At 39.5% G+C, this 16,272-nt stretch overlaps 1 protein-coding gene across 1 annotated transcript; it reads left to right on the forward strand.

Annotated features, from left to right (window-relative positions):
* The first annotated feature begins 1,674 nt into the window (after positions 1-1,674).
* Positions 1,675-10,522, forward strand: LOC115684214 (uncharacterized). The gene is made up of 6 exons (XM_030608932.2): positions 1,675-1,920; positions 3,213-3,299; positions 5,062-5,244; positions 5,361-5,447; positions 5,537-5,608; positions 8,202-10,522. The coding sequence occupies exons 1-6, from the start codon at positions 1,675-1,677 to the stop codon at positions 10,134-10,136; spliced, it is 2,610 nt and encodes an 869-aa protein (XP_030464792.1). The 3' UTR covers positions 10,137-10,522.
* Positions 10,523-16,272: the final 5,750 nt, after the last annotated feature.

Below are 16,272 nucleotides of genomic sequence, written 5' to 3' on the forward strand. Positions count from 1 at the left end.
GAGACACATCGTAAATAAACGAGTTAAAAAGTTGCAATGCTTTCTTTCGATCGACAAATTAACGTATAGAAGAAAATAAGAAAATGATTCACTCAATGGGGTCCACCTTGATTTACCATACCATGTTTCTTTTTGTGAAAAAAATAAGTTTATATTTCTTGGCCACGAATGAATAGACAACGGAGGTATCTTTCACACTATTTTGTTTATTGACATTGAAGTGAGAATTGCCCTAAAGTTCTTATGAAGAAGTGTAATTTTGGGACCACTTTTTGGTTAAGTCTAGGAATTTATGGGGAAAATAGACAATCACAACGATATCAATATCTAGAAGACCCAATATCGATCGGCTTTTGGATAGCTTTGATATGGAAGAAAATGATACTCAATCGGGATGCGTATTAACCGTAAGATATGATCATTTGTTGAAAAGTATGGGCTATTAAATTAATGGGGTTCACGTTTTCTTTTCATCGAGTTTCGCCTTTCCTATTTCGCTCGCTCTAGTGATCGACTTACGGTCCTTATCCCGAAAGTTACAACCGAATTAGTATGGTCCCGATACGACGTACGCGCTACTTTGACCCCCGTAATTTATTGTTCCGACCATCTCTTCAGCGAAACTTTCTCCTTTACAACCGAATTAGTATGGTGCATCCACATCTCCCGCGCCGATGGGAAACGCTTTAATTAGAATGAGAACAAACAGGCGTAAATCTCCATGCACAAAATCATCCTCCTCCATCCACCATGGAGCACAAATCTACGAGATGGATGATCCTCCCACCCCCACACCCCCTAAAAAAAAGCTCCATTTTGAACTTGATCCCCTAAAAAATCACACATTGAAATTTTAAACTTTTTTTTCTTCAATTATTGCACTCCTAGAATTCTTATTTCCACAAACAGATTCACAGCACATGTATTTTCCGCCGACAGAAAGAAACGCTTTAATTAGAATGGAAAACGAAAAAGAGCGTAAATCTCCATACGCACAAAATCCTCCTCCATCCACCATCGAGCACAATCCATGAGATGATCCTCCCACCCCTCAAAAAAAAAAAAGGGGCAACACAAAAAGGCTCCATTTGAACTGGACCCCCTCCAAAAAAATCACACGTATCGAAATCTTAAAATCTTTTCCTCTTCAATTTGCAAGGCATCAACATTAAATTTCACGGAAAAAAAAATGGAAAAATTTAAAAAAGGGAGAAACGAAAAAGAAAAAAGAAAAAAAAACACTTTACAGAACTTCCCCCTCTCTCTCTCTACTCTCTACTCTCTCTCTCTCTCTCTCTATCTCTAATCCTGCTTCGTCTATCAAAATACGTATCGTCGCCCCTCGGCCCCCTCCTCCTCCTCCTCGTCTCTCCGTTCAATTTGGGGGGGCAGTATTCGTTCCTTTTCTCTACGCGAAATCTCACACACTCTCTCTCTCTCTCTCTCTTTTCAGGATCACTCCCACACACTCTTCTTCTCCTCCTTCTCCTTCCTTCGCAAAACCTCTCTCTTAGGGTTTTTCCCCAGGTCCTCCACGCCCGTCGCGACCTCGAACTGGGCCCCGATTTCCTCGCCCGATTCTCGGCCCCAAAAGCTAGGGTTTTTTGTCCGCGATTGATCCGGACCTGCGCGTCGCTCGATTTGCATTCCCCCCCCCGATCGGTCGATCTGGATATGGAATCGCGAGATTTGCCCACGGCCCCCTCCCCGTCCGTTGCTGCCGCCGCGGCGGCGGCGGCGGCGGCTGCGGCTGCTGCTTCGGCTCCTCCTCCTCCGCCGGCGGATGACGAGGGGGGCGTTGTTCTGCCGGTCACCGCCCCGCTGGCCAGGGACGCGCTCTTCCGGTACCAGTCCCGCAAGTACGGCGAGTGCCTCGACTTCCTGCATCAGCTCTTCCGCAAGAAGGAAGACGATCCCAAGGTCATTTCCTTTCCCCGATTATCTGCTCTCTCTCTCTCTCTGTCTCTGTTGCGATGTTGAGTTCTTGCCTGCCCGTGCCCATTTTTAGCTGTTTCGTTGGTCGGATTTTTAGCTCGGCAACGCATGTCGGCTGATCGTCTGCGTTTTCTGTGGAAACGAGGGTTGAATTCGATGATGCGGCGTAGATACGTTGTGTGTGCTCTGCCATATGATTATCACAAGCTTATAACTGTGGACCTTAACTATTCTCCCTTACCGCTCCAATCGCGTTAGCAGATGCGTGGCAATTACGATCAAGGAAATTCAGGTGTTTGGACGGAGAAACGAACGCGGCGGATAGGTCGTTTTTATTTTCTCTTTGCCCGTGCCGGTGTGATGTTAGCATTTGGTGGCTAGCTGTCCCCGCTTTTCTTTTGTGACTAGTGGATGGAAGCCATTTGATGCGCAGTGGATTTGAGATTTTAAGTCTGGCAAACCTGGCAATCGGATTCTTCTGCGGAGTTCCCCAGTCCGGTTTCTTGCTATACGACGGACATAGGCTCGCCCTTTCATTGTCTTGCGAGGGTTGAGCGTTTGAGCGTACTCGATGCCCGGATATTTGGGTTGTTCCATGTCTCTATGTGCAGGACGCACACATACGGTGCATCCGGTGGCTGGTTCATGGTCCGATTAGATCTACGTGTTGCACAAGTACCTTGCATTCTGGTGCCCAGAACATGTGCGATCAGATTAAATTGTTGATTGGGCAACTAGTGTGATATTGAATGAAGTATCTGATCTGAGAATCATGGCTATTGAACTTTTCTGTCATCAGGAGGTGATATTGCAGTGAGAATAATAATGAGCTGGTCCGGTCAGTTTATTTGAAGATTTTCGGAGGGTTCAGCGGTGGTTATTTTAATCTTTATGCGCTTAATACCATTTCGTTGTCACTGTATACTCGATAATGGCACCATATTTGTTTTCTGTTTGCCTAAGCTTTTACAGTTTACTTTATTTGATCAGTAAACAAATTCCAGTTTCGGTGTCGCATGTTTAGTTATCCTTTAGGTCTGTTGTGAGCTTTTCTTCTACATGGTAAGCATGCTGTATCTTCTATTGGTTTGAGGTTTAATTTCTGGGTCTTGATTGAAATTCTGACTTCCTATCCACTTGGGCTGTTCCTGACTGTGCGTGCTTTGCCTTTTCTTTTAGTGCTTATATATGGCATTTCTTGAATAAAGAAGTCGTTCTTTTTGTATAGCTCGCCTAAATCACAATGGTCTGAGCTAAAAACATTTAGTGCAATGCAGGTCCTCCACAATATTGCGGTCGCTGAATACTTTCGTGACAGCTGTTCAGATCCAAGAAGATTGCTTGAAGTACTTAATAACGTCAAGGTGTGGCAGTCCTTCAAACACACTCTCTTCAGAATATGCGATCTACTCTTTATCCAGAAGTATCTGAAAGGCTTTTAGGTCTTTGATTTTTACTCTAAGCTATTGAGTTTTTAATCAATCTTGATATGTTGTGTTGAACACAGTGGGAGTAGGCAAGAGGGAAACACTGATAGTTGCTTCTAAATTATCATCTAGACATCGACGAAGGAGGTGAATGACTTGGAACTTTGTCTAGAAGTTTAAGAAAGGGCAAGGGCGGATCCTTTCTCATACATTGTGTGCTATTCTTTAAGAGGCTCTTCTCCGTTAAAGAGTGGTGAAACTGGTGGACTTCCTGTCTTGTTTAGAGAAAAATAGTATATTTTCTCAACACGGCGAGAGTGAGTCTTATGAAGCGGAGGAAATTCTTAGTCTGTTGTCTAGACAATGAGGAAGGTGGTAGCCAAATTTGAACTTACTTTGGAAATTTGAACAGTGCAAGAGCTAACCCTTTTGCTCGACATGCTCTTTTCAGTTAAAGGGTGGAGAATTTTTCGGTTGTCATACTTAATTTCTGATGAAAAATGGTGTCTTCTTTGACAAATTATTGTGAAATCCAGTAAAGGGTGCACAATTTTTTATGGGTGGTATGTTATCACTATAGTCTTCCATTGGCCGTTGAAGGCTGAGTGGTGACTTAGCAGTCTTTGCAGAAGGGATGAACTGTTAGTAAATGGATGCTGGTCATCAAAGTTGGTCAAGAGAAGCCTGATCATGTGGCCTTCGGGGGAATTGGTTTTCTCTAGTTTTTTACTATGAGGAAACCTTGTTCGGAATAATACGTCAGGCCGGGAAGGTAGTAATGGAATGCATCTAGGAAGAAAGGGATGATTTCGTAATCTACAGCTCTCTCTTAAGCTTGTATCGTGTAGGGATGTAATTCTCATGAAGGATCTCATGTATTATCTAGTCTGAGGAATTACTCTAGATAATTTTCGGCTTAACTCGTGGCTCCCTGGGTCAAGATTTTGCAAATGCAATTGCTGTCTGGGTTTTACAGAGTTTATCTTTGCACAAATGGATCCTGACTGTGTGTTGGCACCTACGCTCCCTTAGTAGGTGTTTGGTTTTTCCATTGGTCAAGTGTTTCCTCTATAATTTTTTCTTAGATAGACTATCGCGAAGTATGCAGCCCAATATATTTAGAACTAGAAACCCGTAACTGCAACAAATAATTGGAGATAACTTGGCATACATGGCATTCGGATGGTTCCAGCTTGTGTAAAATAAGCATTCGTAGTTAACCTGCATGAATTGTTCATTATATTCTTAGAGAAATAAAGCATCTCTCATGTGCTTTGTCATCCAACAAAGTAATCTTGGAAGAGATAGGTCCAGCTTGTAAAAGGAAGACAAGCGCGTGTATTTAGCTGTTAGTTTTGCTCAGGTGCAGTTGTAGATTTTCATTTCATTCCATGGGGGGCGGATCCAATCGTTTGATCTCTTCCCTTGTGATATGTGATATCTAAATAACGAACGCTACCTATTGGAAACCCATAATGGAAACTCTATAAGTAGCATCGAAAGAGATGCCAATTTTACATTATTGGATCCAAATTTTACATACTCAGGTCGTATTTTATCTGTACCATCAAGCCAGATCCAAACTTACACACTCAGGTCCAAATTTACATGAAAAGAGATGTCAATTTTATCTGTACCATCAGGTCGTATCTTCTATCATGTTATCTTGCTAATTTTTTATTTGGTTGATTTTATCCAGAGGCAAAGTGAAGAGCTTGCTCGTGCATCTTTGGAGCAGGTTGAGGTGATTGGCAATGCCGGCAACAAAGCCATTTTAGGTCCTAAGGGAAGTTCTACCGTGGCACAACAAATGAATTCATTAAATAATGCCAATATTCTTTACACAGACGAGTTCAACTCTTCTGTGGCAACATTTAATATTGTACGTATGAAGATATTATTCATTTCCAAGTTAAATTTCTCTGTATTTGATGGAAGAAGATTGAGCAATGTCATTGGTTATATTGTCTAACATGTTGTCGACCCTTTTGTTTATAGGCTGTCGTATGGTTCCACCTCCATGAATATGGCAAGGCATTATCCATCCTTGAACCATTGTATAACAACATCGAACCAATAGATGAGGTACTAAAGTTTGCCTTCTACAGCTTTATTCTCTCTTTCTCTCTCTCTCAATTGTCAGCTTACCACTTGTCGTTTATGTTTGAACACAGACTGTAGCTCTTCACATATGCCTTCTGTTGCTGGATGTGGCTCTAGCCTGCCATGATGCAGCAAGATCTGCGGTGAGAAGCTCTTCATATTCTTGATATTGATGCAAAGTCTCTAGTTTCTGATGGAATTGCTTTATGGACATTAAGGGGCTTCTTTTAGTTGAGGAACCGATTTTGTCTCTCCGATGTTTGCTATATAGAAGGTCCTTGCTTGGCCTTTATTTATGTATATTTATATGTAATGGCTCTTCCCACCAGATTGTAAGTGGATAATATTGTTTCAGGAGAAGATATATGAGTTTAGTTTTTTAACCTCTTTGGATTTTGGAACGTTTCTTATACTTGACAGTGGAGCTAAAGTACCATTTCAACCAAATTTTGTTAGTTTATGGCTGAGCCCCAACGTATGATTGTTATGGTATCGTACTCCTAGTCAGTTATTATCATTCTTTTTTGGGAATCAAAATATCAATGTGACACGTTTTATACAGTTTGTTTTGACCTAATAGTACTATTTGTCCTAGTGAAGTGCATTAGCTATTGTGGTGTCTTTGGTAGTTTAACGAAAATGATGATACATTGATAGGGCAATGAAACTTAATTTAAGCTGATATGACTAACTTGGTGTGAGTTGGAAAAATACTGAGCCATGAGAACACGTTAGCTCAATGCTTTAGCTTATTTTAATCGAGAAAGTTATATTTTGGTTAGTAAAGTGTTTCTCTGTTTTCAGTATGTCCCTGAGGTTTTGGTGTTTGGAGTTTATCTTGTCACTTTTCCGCCTACACTTTTATAGTCTATGCTGACCTATTTCTTATTGTGGATAAATTTTTAGCAGTAAAAGTAGTGTAACTTTTGAAGCCCGTGACACACAACTGCTTAAATGAATGATAAATCCCTGCAAAGAAGTTTTGTGCGATCACTGCCCTCCTCTTCTACGTCTACCTCGAGGACTGCTGAATTCTGGTATAAAAAGCGCCAGCAGTAAGGGTTTGAGGCATACTGATGCATGTTGTGAAACTGTACAGGCCAAAAATGAGGAAAAAAGTCAGGGCTAGATTAATATGGAGTGCCAACTCAATAGCAAAGTGTATTTTCCCTCCCCTTTAAAATTCCTTGCATATTAGGACGGGTAGATTAATATGGAGTGTCAACTTCAATAGCAAAGTGTATTTTCCCTCCCCTTCGAAATTCCTTGCATATTAGGATGGGGAAAGGTCATGGAGATTAGTCTACTGTACTTTTGTGAATTTAAAATGCCTGTTGCCTTCTTAAAGGACATGAAGATTTTCAACTTCTATGGCCTTAGACCAAAGTAGTTAAGATGATTTTTCAGTTTATTGCCAAAGGTTTAGGTAATAATGAACATATTGAAACAGAAAATGATTTTGTAGATTGGTGACTCATGTGATTGTTTTTTGAAGTCATGTTAGGGAGACATTAGCTAGAAAGATTACAACTCGTTTTCATTAAGATAATTATTGCAGCATTTGGATTAACTATGCTTGATCACATTTTGGAGTCGTATATCAATCTAGATAGTAAAAGGGCTGCTCTTTTTTGTTTCGTAATCATGCTACTCTTATATTGATTGTTGACCTGCTTATGATTTGGTTATAGATCCATTTTTTTTTTTTGGGTGTCATGGTTATTCATTCGTCCTTCAATTTTACAATCAGTTTGTCAAGATTAGAAGGTGTTAATCAGGCAACATTTATCCTAGTTATGTTTTAAATATGTGCAATGATCCATGATAGCCAAGGATGTTTCGCATACAGTTGTTGACTATTATTCAAGAATGTGGTTGCTCATTTTAGACTTTAGTTGTTTAGTATCACAGACATTCTTGGCTTGAGCTTTCCCTGTCTATAGACTACACATTCCTTATCGAGAAAAGGATTACAGATCCTCATGAGTCATTGCTCACTCTTTTGAGTAGGTATTTTAAACACATTTCACCCCAAAGCATGACATCCTTGTCGCTTTTTTATTAATGAACACTTCTTTTGGCTAATTACTTGTGAACTTACTGGTTTTTGTCTTCATCCCAATTCGTCTGTATATACTTGTGTGTGAGATTCAAAATTGGTGCACTTTTGTCTTCTGCCATACTTTTTCATTTGTGTAAAAGAACAACTTATTTGTCTTCATTTTATGAGCAAAAATATATGTCTAGACACGGGATTAGCTAGGCATTTTTGAAGCATGACTAGAATGTATCTGGGCTAGGGTTTCTTAGTATAATTATAGAAATGATGTTTCTCTGCCTTTTTCGTTTTGTGAACAGATTTTTGGCAAGTTATATGCTGATATTTTGAAATTTGAATTGGCGCACATTTATGCAGTTGCGTGTTTATGTGCAGCTGAGACTGTCTTAGGTTGTTTAAGTTTGAACTGTTTATGGACTATGACATGCATCCTGGAAATATTGTTTTAGCATTTAAAGGTGATCCAGGGCATAAATCCGCTGAGATGAAAGGATGAGCTATGATTTTTTATATGCTGCTTCCGTACTCATTTTCTAACTTTAGAGATGAAACACATGTATCACCACATTTCTTATCAATTGGCATCGCATTTTGTTAAATGTTCCTACAATCTTAGCTTTCTCCATTCATTGCTTCATTTTTTTGATAGTTTCTGCATATTTGGTCCTTAATTTCAGGATGTACTTAATTATTTAGAGAAAGCTTTTGGTGTTAGTCAAGGCGAGAATGGGAGTAGCGTGCAGCAGCAATCTGCTAACTTAGTGGGGAAGTCTTCTTCTGTACCTAACAGTTCGTTGATTTCAGATGCTTCTAATCAAGAGTCTTCTGTTAGTATAAATGCTTCGGAAAAGCCTTTGTCCAGAACATTATCAGAGGAGACACTAGTCGACTATGAAACTATGCTATCAACTCTGGACATTGGTGGACAGGATGCAGTAAGAGCAATGGGTTTTCCATCTTCAGTCGATCTCTCCCGGAGTCCGATTGATAAGACCATCACAGCTGTTGATTTCAAGCTTAAGTTGCAACTGTATAAGGTTCGGTTTTTGCTTCTGACTGGAAATTTGAAGGCAGCAAAGCGTGAAGTCAAGGGTGCTATGAATGTTGCACGAGGAAGAGATTCGTCCATGGCTCTGCTCCTAAAATCCCAGCTTGAGTATGCACGTGGCAATTACCGCAAAGCTATTAAGCTTTTGATGGCTCTTGGGCTTCGGACAGAAGCTGGAATCTCTAGCATGTTTCTTAACAATCTAGGATGTGTTTATCACCAACTGGCTAAATATCACTCAGCCACCATATTTTTTTCGAAGGCACTGTCTAGTAGTTCATCAATTCGAAAGGAGAAGCCTTTGAAGCTATCTAGCATCTCCCAAGATAAATCTCTTTTCATTGCATATAACTGTGGCATACATTACTTGGCGTATGGGAATCCAATACTTGCTGCCCGGTGTCTCCAGAAGGCTCTTTTGGTTTTTTACAACCAGCCTCTTTTTTGGTTTCGACTTGCTGAGTGCTGTCTCATGGCTTTGGAAAAGGGACTATTCAAGACTGGCGATGCTCCTGATGAGACTATTAAGCTTTATGTCGTCGGCAAAGGAAAATGGAGGCAAATAGCTGTGAAAGATGTACCAGAAAATGGGCTAACAGATCTGATTGAGAATGATTGCTCTCTTGGCAGCGATGGACAGCTTAATCTCTCTCTGAAACTTGCTCGCTTGTATCTTTTGAATGCATTGCACATATTAAATGAAAGTGAATCAAGTCAAGCCCATTCAAGTTTGCCTCCCGATGGTTTCTTGGATGGAACTGAGTTGACAGAAGAAACAATTTCCTGGAACTCAAACCACAGAACATTACCTGGTATAGATGCCAAACCATTAAATGCGGGCTTAGGGCAGCTTAATGCGAATGGAGATGTAAAAGACCAGAAGACAGGAACAAGTCAGGAAGTTACGAGTGGTTCTCTCTCCATGTATGAAGATAATCGCAGAAGACAATTGAGTCTAATGAAGCAAGCCATTCTTGCTAACCAGGCGTATGTGGAGTTAGAGTTGGAAAATCCTATGGAGGCCCTGTCATACGCTTTGTCTATCTTGCAGCTTCCAGATTGTTCCAGAATATACACTTTTCTCGCTCATATGTATGCAGCAGAGGCTCTTTGCTTTCTGAACAGGACCAAGGATGCTGCAGAACATTTGTTGGTTTATATGTCGGAAGGAAATCAGATTGAATTGCCATATGGTGAAGAGGATTTTGAGCAATGGCGAACGGAACGAATCTTTGATCCTGAAGAGACAAATGGAGGTACAGTAACTGCTAATAATTTTTCTTCAGAGGAGACTCAAGTTCTGATGTTCCTTAAGCCAGAAGAAGCACGTGCAACCCTTTATGCGAATCTTGCGGCCAAGTCAGCCTTGCAAGGTGAACTCGAGACGGCTCAACAATTAGTCGCACAAGCGTTAGCCATGCTACCCGCTAGTCGAGAAGCCACTCTAACTGCCGTCTATGTACATCTCATGCTGGGGAATTCACAGGAAGCTCTTGCCAAGTTGAAACAGTTTAATCATGTCAGGTTCTTACCCTTCACCTGTACTTTGGATAAATCTTCTTAGTGGCTGAAGTGGTGGTGGCCTTTTATGTTCTCTGTCCAGTCCATTGCGCCTTAGTGGGTAGTTAGAAGTAGATGGATAATCCTCAAGAGGATGTGTAACATGGTATAGTTTGTCTTACAGAATAAATCTGTTTTGTTTTTAATTTTTAAATTTTAGGCTTTATTGTTCCGTGGTGTGGCTGTGTTTTGGTTAGTCCAGATGCCCACCCCCTTTTCCCATATTTGAGGTGTAGTTCTGATTCAATTACTGTTTTAGTAGTTTAGTTGCTAGTGGAGAGATGGGGAAGTGAATTTGCTCTTTTACTATAAAAAGGACATTGAAATTTTTTCTTTCTCCTTTTCACCAATATCAATTTTAAGAGGTCTTCTTTCGATGACTTTTCTTTACGGTGGCTTCTATCCATTCACTCTATGGCAGATCGAAGGGATGTATATACGCACATGATGTTGGTTTTGATTTTCTTGGTTTCGGCTTCTTCCTTTTGGGGCTTTAATAGAAGAGTTGGTCCACTTCTTGTAATGACTCATCTGAAAGCTAATTCTTGGTCCCAGGCGGGAACACAATCTCTTTCTTTTATGTTATGTGAAAAGATCAAGTTGGTTCACTGCTCAGAGTGCCGTACACTGCTTTAGTCCTATGATAATGTCAATCACTGTATCATTTTGGAAAAGTACCTGTTGATTCTTACCGCGTCCAGTCGATATAAGGTAGGATTCATTTGTGTTTTTTAAGTTGGAGGAACTTTAGGTGGTTGCTCGGGCTTTGGTTGAATGGGCCACTAGTATCTGTTCCTTTGCCATCATAGATGGATGAGCAGGTTAAAGTGTGTTTCATAGCCAATTTGTGTAATTGTCAAACTAGTGCAAGCTCAGAGCATGTTTTTGGCCAAAAATCCAATGAAGCATTTATCTTTTATTTTTTTTAATTTCTGGTTTTTTGGCATCTGCTAGGTTTGATAGTTCTGACATTTGGTGTCCTAATAGCAACTTCGCCTTATCCCCATTTTACATCGCGGTCTTAAGGTGGCATGCGATAGTTACACAGTACTTCGGGCACATTCTTCTACTTTCATCCACCATCAAGTTGGAGCACACTGTAGATTTTCTAAGTTTTCCTCCAAATGTCAGGCTTCTTAATTGGCCGCGCTTGAGATTTATCTACAGTCGCTGTATCACCAGCAAATAGCGGATTAAAGAATACTACTGTGCATATGCTTAGCTAGCTCGTTCGATTACCCGAGGGAAGATGAGAACATTATTCTAGTTCATGCCGTGTTTATCGTCTTCCGGTTCAAGTAATTTTGTTAACTAGGAGTTTATGTGATATTGATATGATGGGTGGTGAATAGTCAGGCGCATGAGATGAGCCAGTTAAGAAAGGGGCAAGTGAAGATAGGAGAAAGATATATATGCAGAGATGAGAATGCAATGAAAGAACTTTTGAGATAGTCGTTTGATTTTAGAAGTAGAATATGATTTCACAAATGAGGTGTCACTTAACTCTTCGAGTCTTACAGTTGGATTGGAGATGGCTTGTGAAGCGGTTTGTAAGTACGAGAGCCACTCTTCCCTCTTAAGGTCATCATTTGCGTTAGAGATGGCAATTTGTGTCGTTGCGTCATTATCGTGTCTCATTTTAAATTTAGGTCTAATTCGAACGGACACCGTTTTGACAATTGTGCCACATTCTTGAAAGCCATACACAGCATGACTCGTCACGTTTAACATGTGCAAGCTATTATCTGTAGTGTAAACGTGTAAGAATGTGCTTAAACGCATATTAACATGTCTAAATGTGTCTAAACGTGTAATGAACGACACGTCGACTGGTTTTATCCTGCATGCCTAATTGTGGCATGTATGGGTTGAAAAGTTAAACCGCGAATAAAACGCCGATGAAACTAGTCCTGTATAATCTGGGTTGATCCTTTAGTATGAGCCCACTTGACCCCATGGATTCTACTAGATCGTTACAGATGATGGGGAAGCATTTGACATTTGTTTAGCACAAGGAAATACATGTCGGGAGATCGAGATTTCTAATATGAGTTATCGAGTACAAGAGGGTCCAAACATCACTATTTATCTGAACAGCAGCTCTCTCTAAGGAGGGTGGGTGGCCAAGCCCATGGTGGTTGTGCCGGCTAGAGGCGTGTCAATGGCGGTTTGAGCTACGACGGCTAAGAGTTGCAGCGGGCTGTAATTCGCAGAGGACCAAACCATCAGAGAACAGGAAGAGGAAGGGGAAAAGGGGCAAGGGAAGAGAGGAGTACGGAGAAACAACAAGGAAGAAAAACATGTAGCCATCGACATACAACATGTTAATCCGTCTTCCTTGTAGGGACTAAACAAAACGATGTGGATCTACTTTCGAAAAAGTTTACCAGTGAATCTAGAGCATCACCCCTCGAAACTCCTACTTGCAAATGATCCGGTTAAGTGCTTTAGAAACTCAACACTACCCAAACGCTTATGTAAGAAGCTATTCACGAGAATCACTGAGGTTCGAGGCTGTTTTCAGCAAAATGGGCTCTTTCTCTTTCTTCTTGTTGAGTACATAGTTTCTGATGCCAATGCGTAATCCAGTCCGGCCCCCCTTCATGACCCCGACGGGTCCATCCCACGTCGATCCATCTTTCATTTTCTTTTCACTTCCCTAGTTCTCTCTAGGGTGACCAGTTTCAGGTATCTTATAGGCTCCACCTGAAACCTAGAACCTATCATCGGGTACAGGTTTCTCATTTTTTGGAACCTGAAACCTAGAACCTACTATGTCACAGGTTCCATGGTCCAATAGGCTTTTTTTTTTTTGATTTCATTTTTAGGTAAACAAAATGAAAATGAATGCAACAATACCAAACAAACTTATCATTCACCAAAGAGAATACAAAAGACTATTTTTCTTAGCATCATGATTCAAATAAATATAATTAAAATAAGAAGTCATTGCCCGAATCGATACGCAACAGAATTCACGAGGGATTAGCATGTCGATCAATACAATATCCATATCCAGGACCACAAACAAAATTGGAAGCAGGAAAAAGGAAAGAAAGATGAGCTTTTTGGTTCTCAAACATCCATGAAAATTTATTCCAAATTCTGACCACCTAAAATAAAAAGAAACAACAATTATAGTTGATAACTTAATAATAAATTTAAAATTGAAGTGTCGCGTATCAATTATTTGTAACTGCAATTACAACTTTTTCTTTTCTCCTTCCACCATCCATTATCACCATGATTCTAACTATGCAACCATCAAGCTTAAGATGTTTCTTGAAAGAGTGAATGGCGAAAACAATTGACCTCACTAAAGAACAAAAACTTGGCATAGATACATGAAAATGACTACCCAAACATAACAAGTTAAGCAAATCAATGAGCATGTGAACAGTGGGTACTCCAAAACCATAATAAATCAAAGGTCTAAACAAACCTTAGGAAATGTTTTATGTGACAAGTTAAACAAAGCAATGAGCATGCGGACGGAGATGAGAATTTGAGAGCGAAGAAGTGAGAAGTAAGGAGTAGTAAGAAAATTAGGGATTTTAGATTTAGGGTTCTCGGTTTCCGGTTCCATTCCCGGTTCTCGGTTCCGGTTCCCTATTTTGGTTCCGGTTCCTGGTTTCGGTTCCGAACCGAGAACCGAACCGGAACCGGTGGTTCCAAAAAAAATGGAACCGGGAACCGAAACCTCCCTCCCTAGAACCGAGAATCGAACCGGACCATTGGTTCTACCGTGGACCCGTCCTCACCCCTAGTTCTCTCACTGCCTCTATGGGCAGCGCTGCGTAGATAAAGGAGAATACGATCCAAGTATTTGAAATGTTTTCTCTTAGTGGATTCTAATTTAGAGGGTTTTAGCATGTAATAAGAAGACTATTGGGCTGGTGATTTTACGGGGAAAATTGTCCAAAAAAAATGCCAAACCTATTGTATGGCGGCCAATTTAGTTTTTAATCTTTTGGCAATTTGCTAATTTAGTCCTTTCAGCCAATTTTGACCGGAAATCGCTGATGTGGTGATTTAGTTAGCGCCGGCCATCCTACGTGGCAGAAAGAAAAAGAGAAAAAAGAAAAAAATTTAGAAAAATAATTAATTACAAAAAATTGACCATGTCAATGTCGGCCGTGTCATGTAGGATGGCCGATGATAACTAGATCGCCACGTCAGCGATTTCAGGCCAAAATTGATTAGAATGACTAAATTGACAAATCTTCAAAAGGTTTAGGACTAAATAGACAAATAGTCAAAATGTTTAGAACTAAATTGGAACAATTGAAATGTTTATGACTAAATTAGCACAATCAAAAATTTTATGACGGAATTGACTACCGTACGATAGGTTTATAACTTTTTAGATAATTTTTAATGATTTTATGATCTTTGGGTCACCAAGATCGAGTCTTAATTAATTGTTGATGATTAGTAGGTGAGATTCGGTATTAATGCTCGAATGATTCTAAATTGGAAGGGCATGATTTCCTTGTCGCACAATAGACTAAACCCAAAAACTTTAGTACATATGTTTGGATTGAATGGTTCTAAATTGAAAGGTCATGACGTCCACGTTGTGTAACAGACTAACCCTAAAAACTTTAGTATAAGTTTGGGTAGGAATGTAAAAATCCAAAAGAAAAATACCCTTACGCCCGTCACTTTTATTATTTAAACAAGGGATAAGTGCACTGAAAGTCCTAAAACTTGTCACGAAAGTGCAATTGAGTCTTAAAACTTTCAAAAAGTGCAGTCAAGTCCTAAAATTTATTATCAAAGTGCAATTGAGTCCTAAAACTTTCATAAAATCCAATCGAGTCATAAATTTTTCAAAAAGTGGAAAGACTTGATTGGATTAATTTGACAAATTTTAGGACTTAATTGTACTTTTTGAAAGTTTTTGAACTCAATTGCACTTCATAACAAGTTATAGGACTTAATTGCACTTTTTTGAAAATTCTAGGACTCAATTACACTTTTGTGACAAGTTTTGTGACTTCCAATGCACTTATCCCTTTAAACAATGAGTTCCACAATCGTTTGATGAATACTAATCCTATTAACTATTTCGGGCATATTCGTCAAAAGATATATATCCATCTTACGTTGAATTGATTTTTTTCTCATTAACTTCTTGTTTCTTCTTTGAGTTTTCGTGGAAGCGATTCGATCTTTTGTTTGATTTAATATACCATAAGGGACTTGAATTGATAAGTTTTTGTTTTGGATATTGTATTAGTAATATATTCCGTTAATTATTGGTTTTCTAAAAAAGTCTCTTTTCTTTTTTTGTTAAATGATAGAGTAAAAAAAGGGGAGAATTACATTTGGCCCGAGTACCTAGGATTGTGGCAAGTCACCACCTGAAGCTCTAATTTTCGCAATTTACAGCCTTACTTTTGAAATTGGTGGCACTGTGCCCTCTAGTGTTGATTCCAGCCAAACTTTTGTCACATATTTGACCAAGTAATCGCACATAATTAGTTATGAAGGTGAATTTGGTCATATATCATCTATACATGCGAGAAAAAAATAAGGACTACTAAAAAATATATTTCAAGACTATATATGGATATGAATTTGGCGTTGACTCTAGCCAAATTCTTGCTAGAACTTTAGTCATAAGCTCTGACATGCAATATAATTCTGAATAATTTTCCTACTTTTTTATATGTACATACTTATATGACGCATTTGCACTAAGTAATCAATCACGTACCGTCACATGGTCAGAGCTCCAAGTAGAATTTGGTCGGACCCGATGCTAGGGGACACATTGCAACTTGTTTCTAAAATTTGAGGGACAAATTCAAAAATTGATAGGCTGACGTCAACTTACAACAACCATAAAAGCTTGGGGGTAATATCTATTTTGCTCGATAAAATAGATTGCTTTCGTGATTTAGAGTTTGAGAGAGAGAGAGAGTTCTCGTATTTTCATTTACCATACATTTCACAAAGTGAATTTTTTTTCTTCCACCCCCTTAAACTAATAGTCCAATCACGCAAACCTACAGAGAATCCTTAGTTTATAGATTGGGTTGCGTTTTCCTCCATTTTTTGTCTTGGAGGAAATTTTCTCTAATTTCATATCTGATTGGTGACTTCTAAACATGGACATCATCCGCATGTAATAT

The sequence above is a fragment of the Syzygium oleosum genome, unplaced genomic scaffold (genome assembly GCF_021117445.2).
Source record: "Syzygium oleosum isolate NSW1041296 unplaced genomic scaffold, Sole_v2.1 Sole_v2.44, whole genome shotgun sequence".
Taxonomy (NCBI): domain Eukaryota; kingdom Viridiplantae; phylum Streptophyta; class Magnoliopsida; order Myrtales; family Myrtaceae; genus Syzygium; species Syzygium oleosum.

Coding starts and splice junctions, on each gene's coding strand:
- LOC115684214 (XM_030608932.2), top strand. CDS start 1,675: ATGGAATCGCGAGATTTGCCCACGGCCCCCTCCCCGTCCGTTGCTGCC. Junction 1,921..3,212: donor AGAAGGAAGACGATCCCAAG/GTCATTTCCTTT, acceptor AGTGCAATGCAG/GTCCTCCACAATATTGCGGT. Junction 3,300..5,061: donor AAGTACTTAATAACGTCAAG/GTGTGGCAGTCC, acceptor GATTTTATCCAG/AGGCAAAGTGAAGAGCTTGC.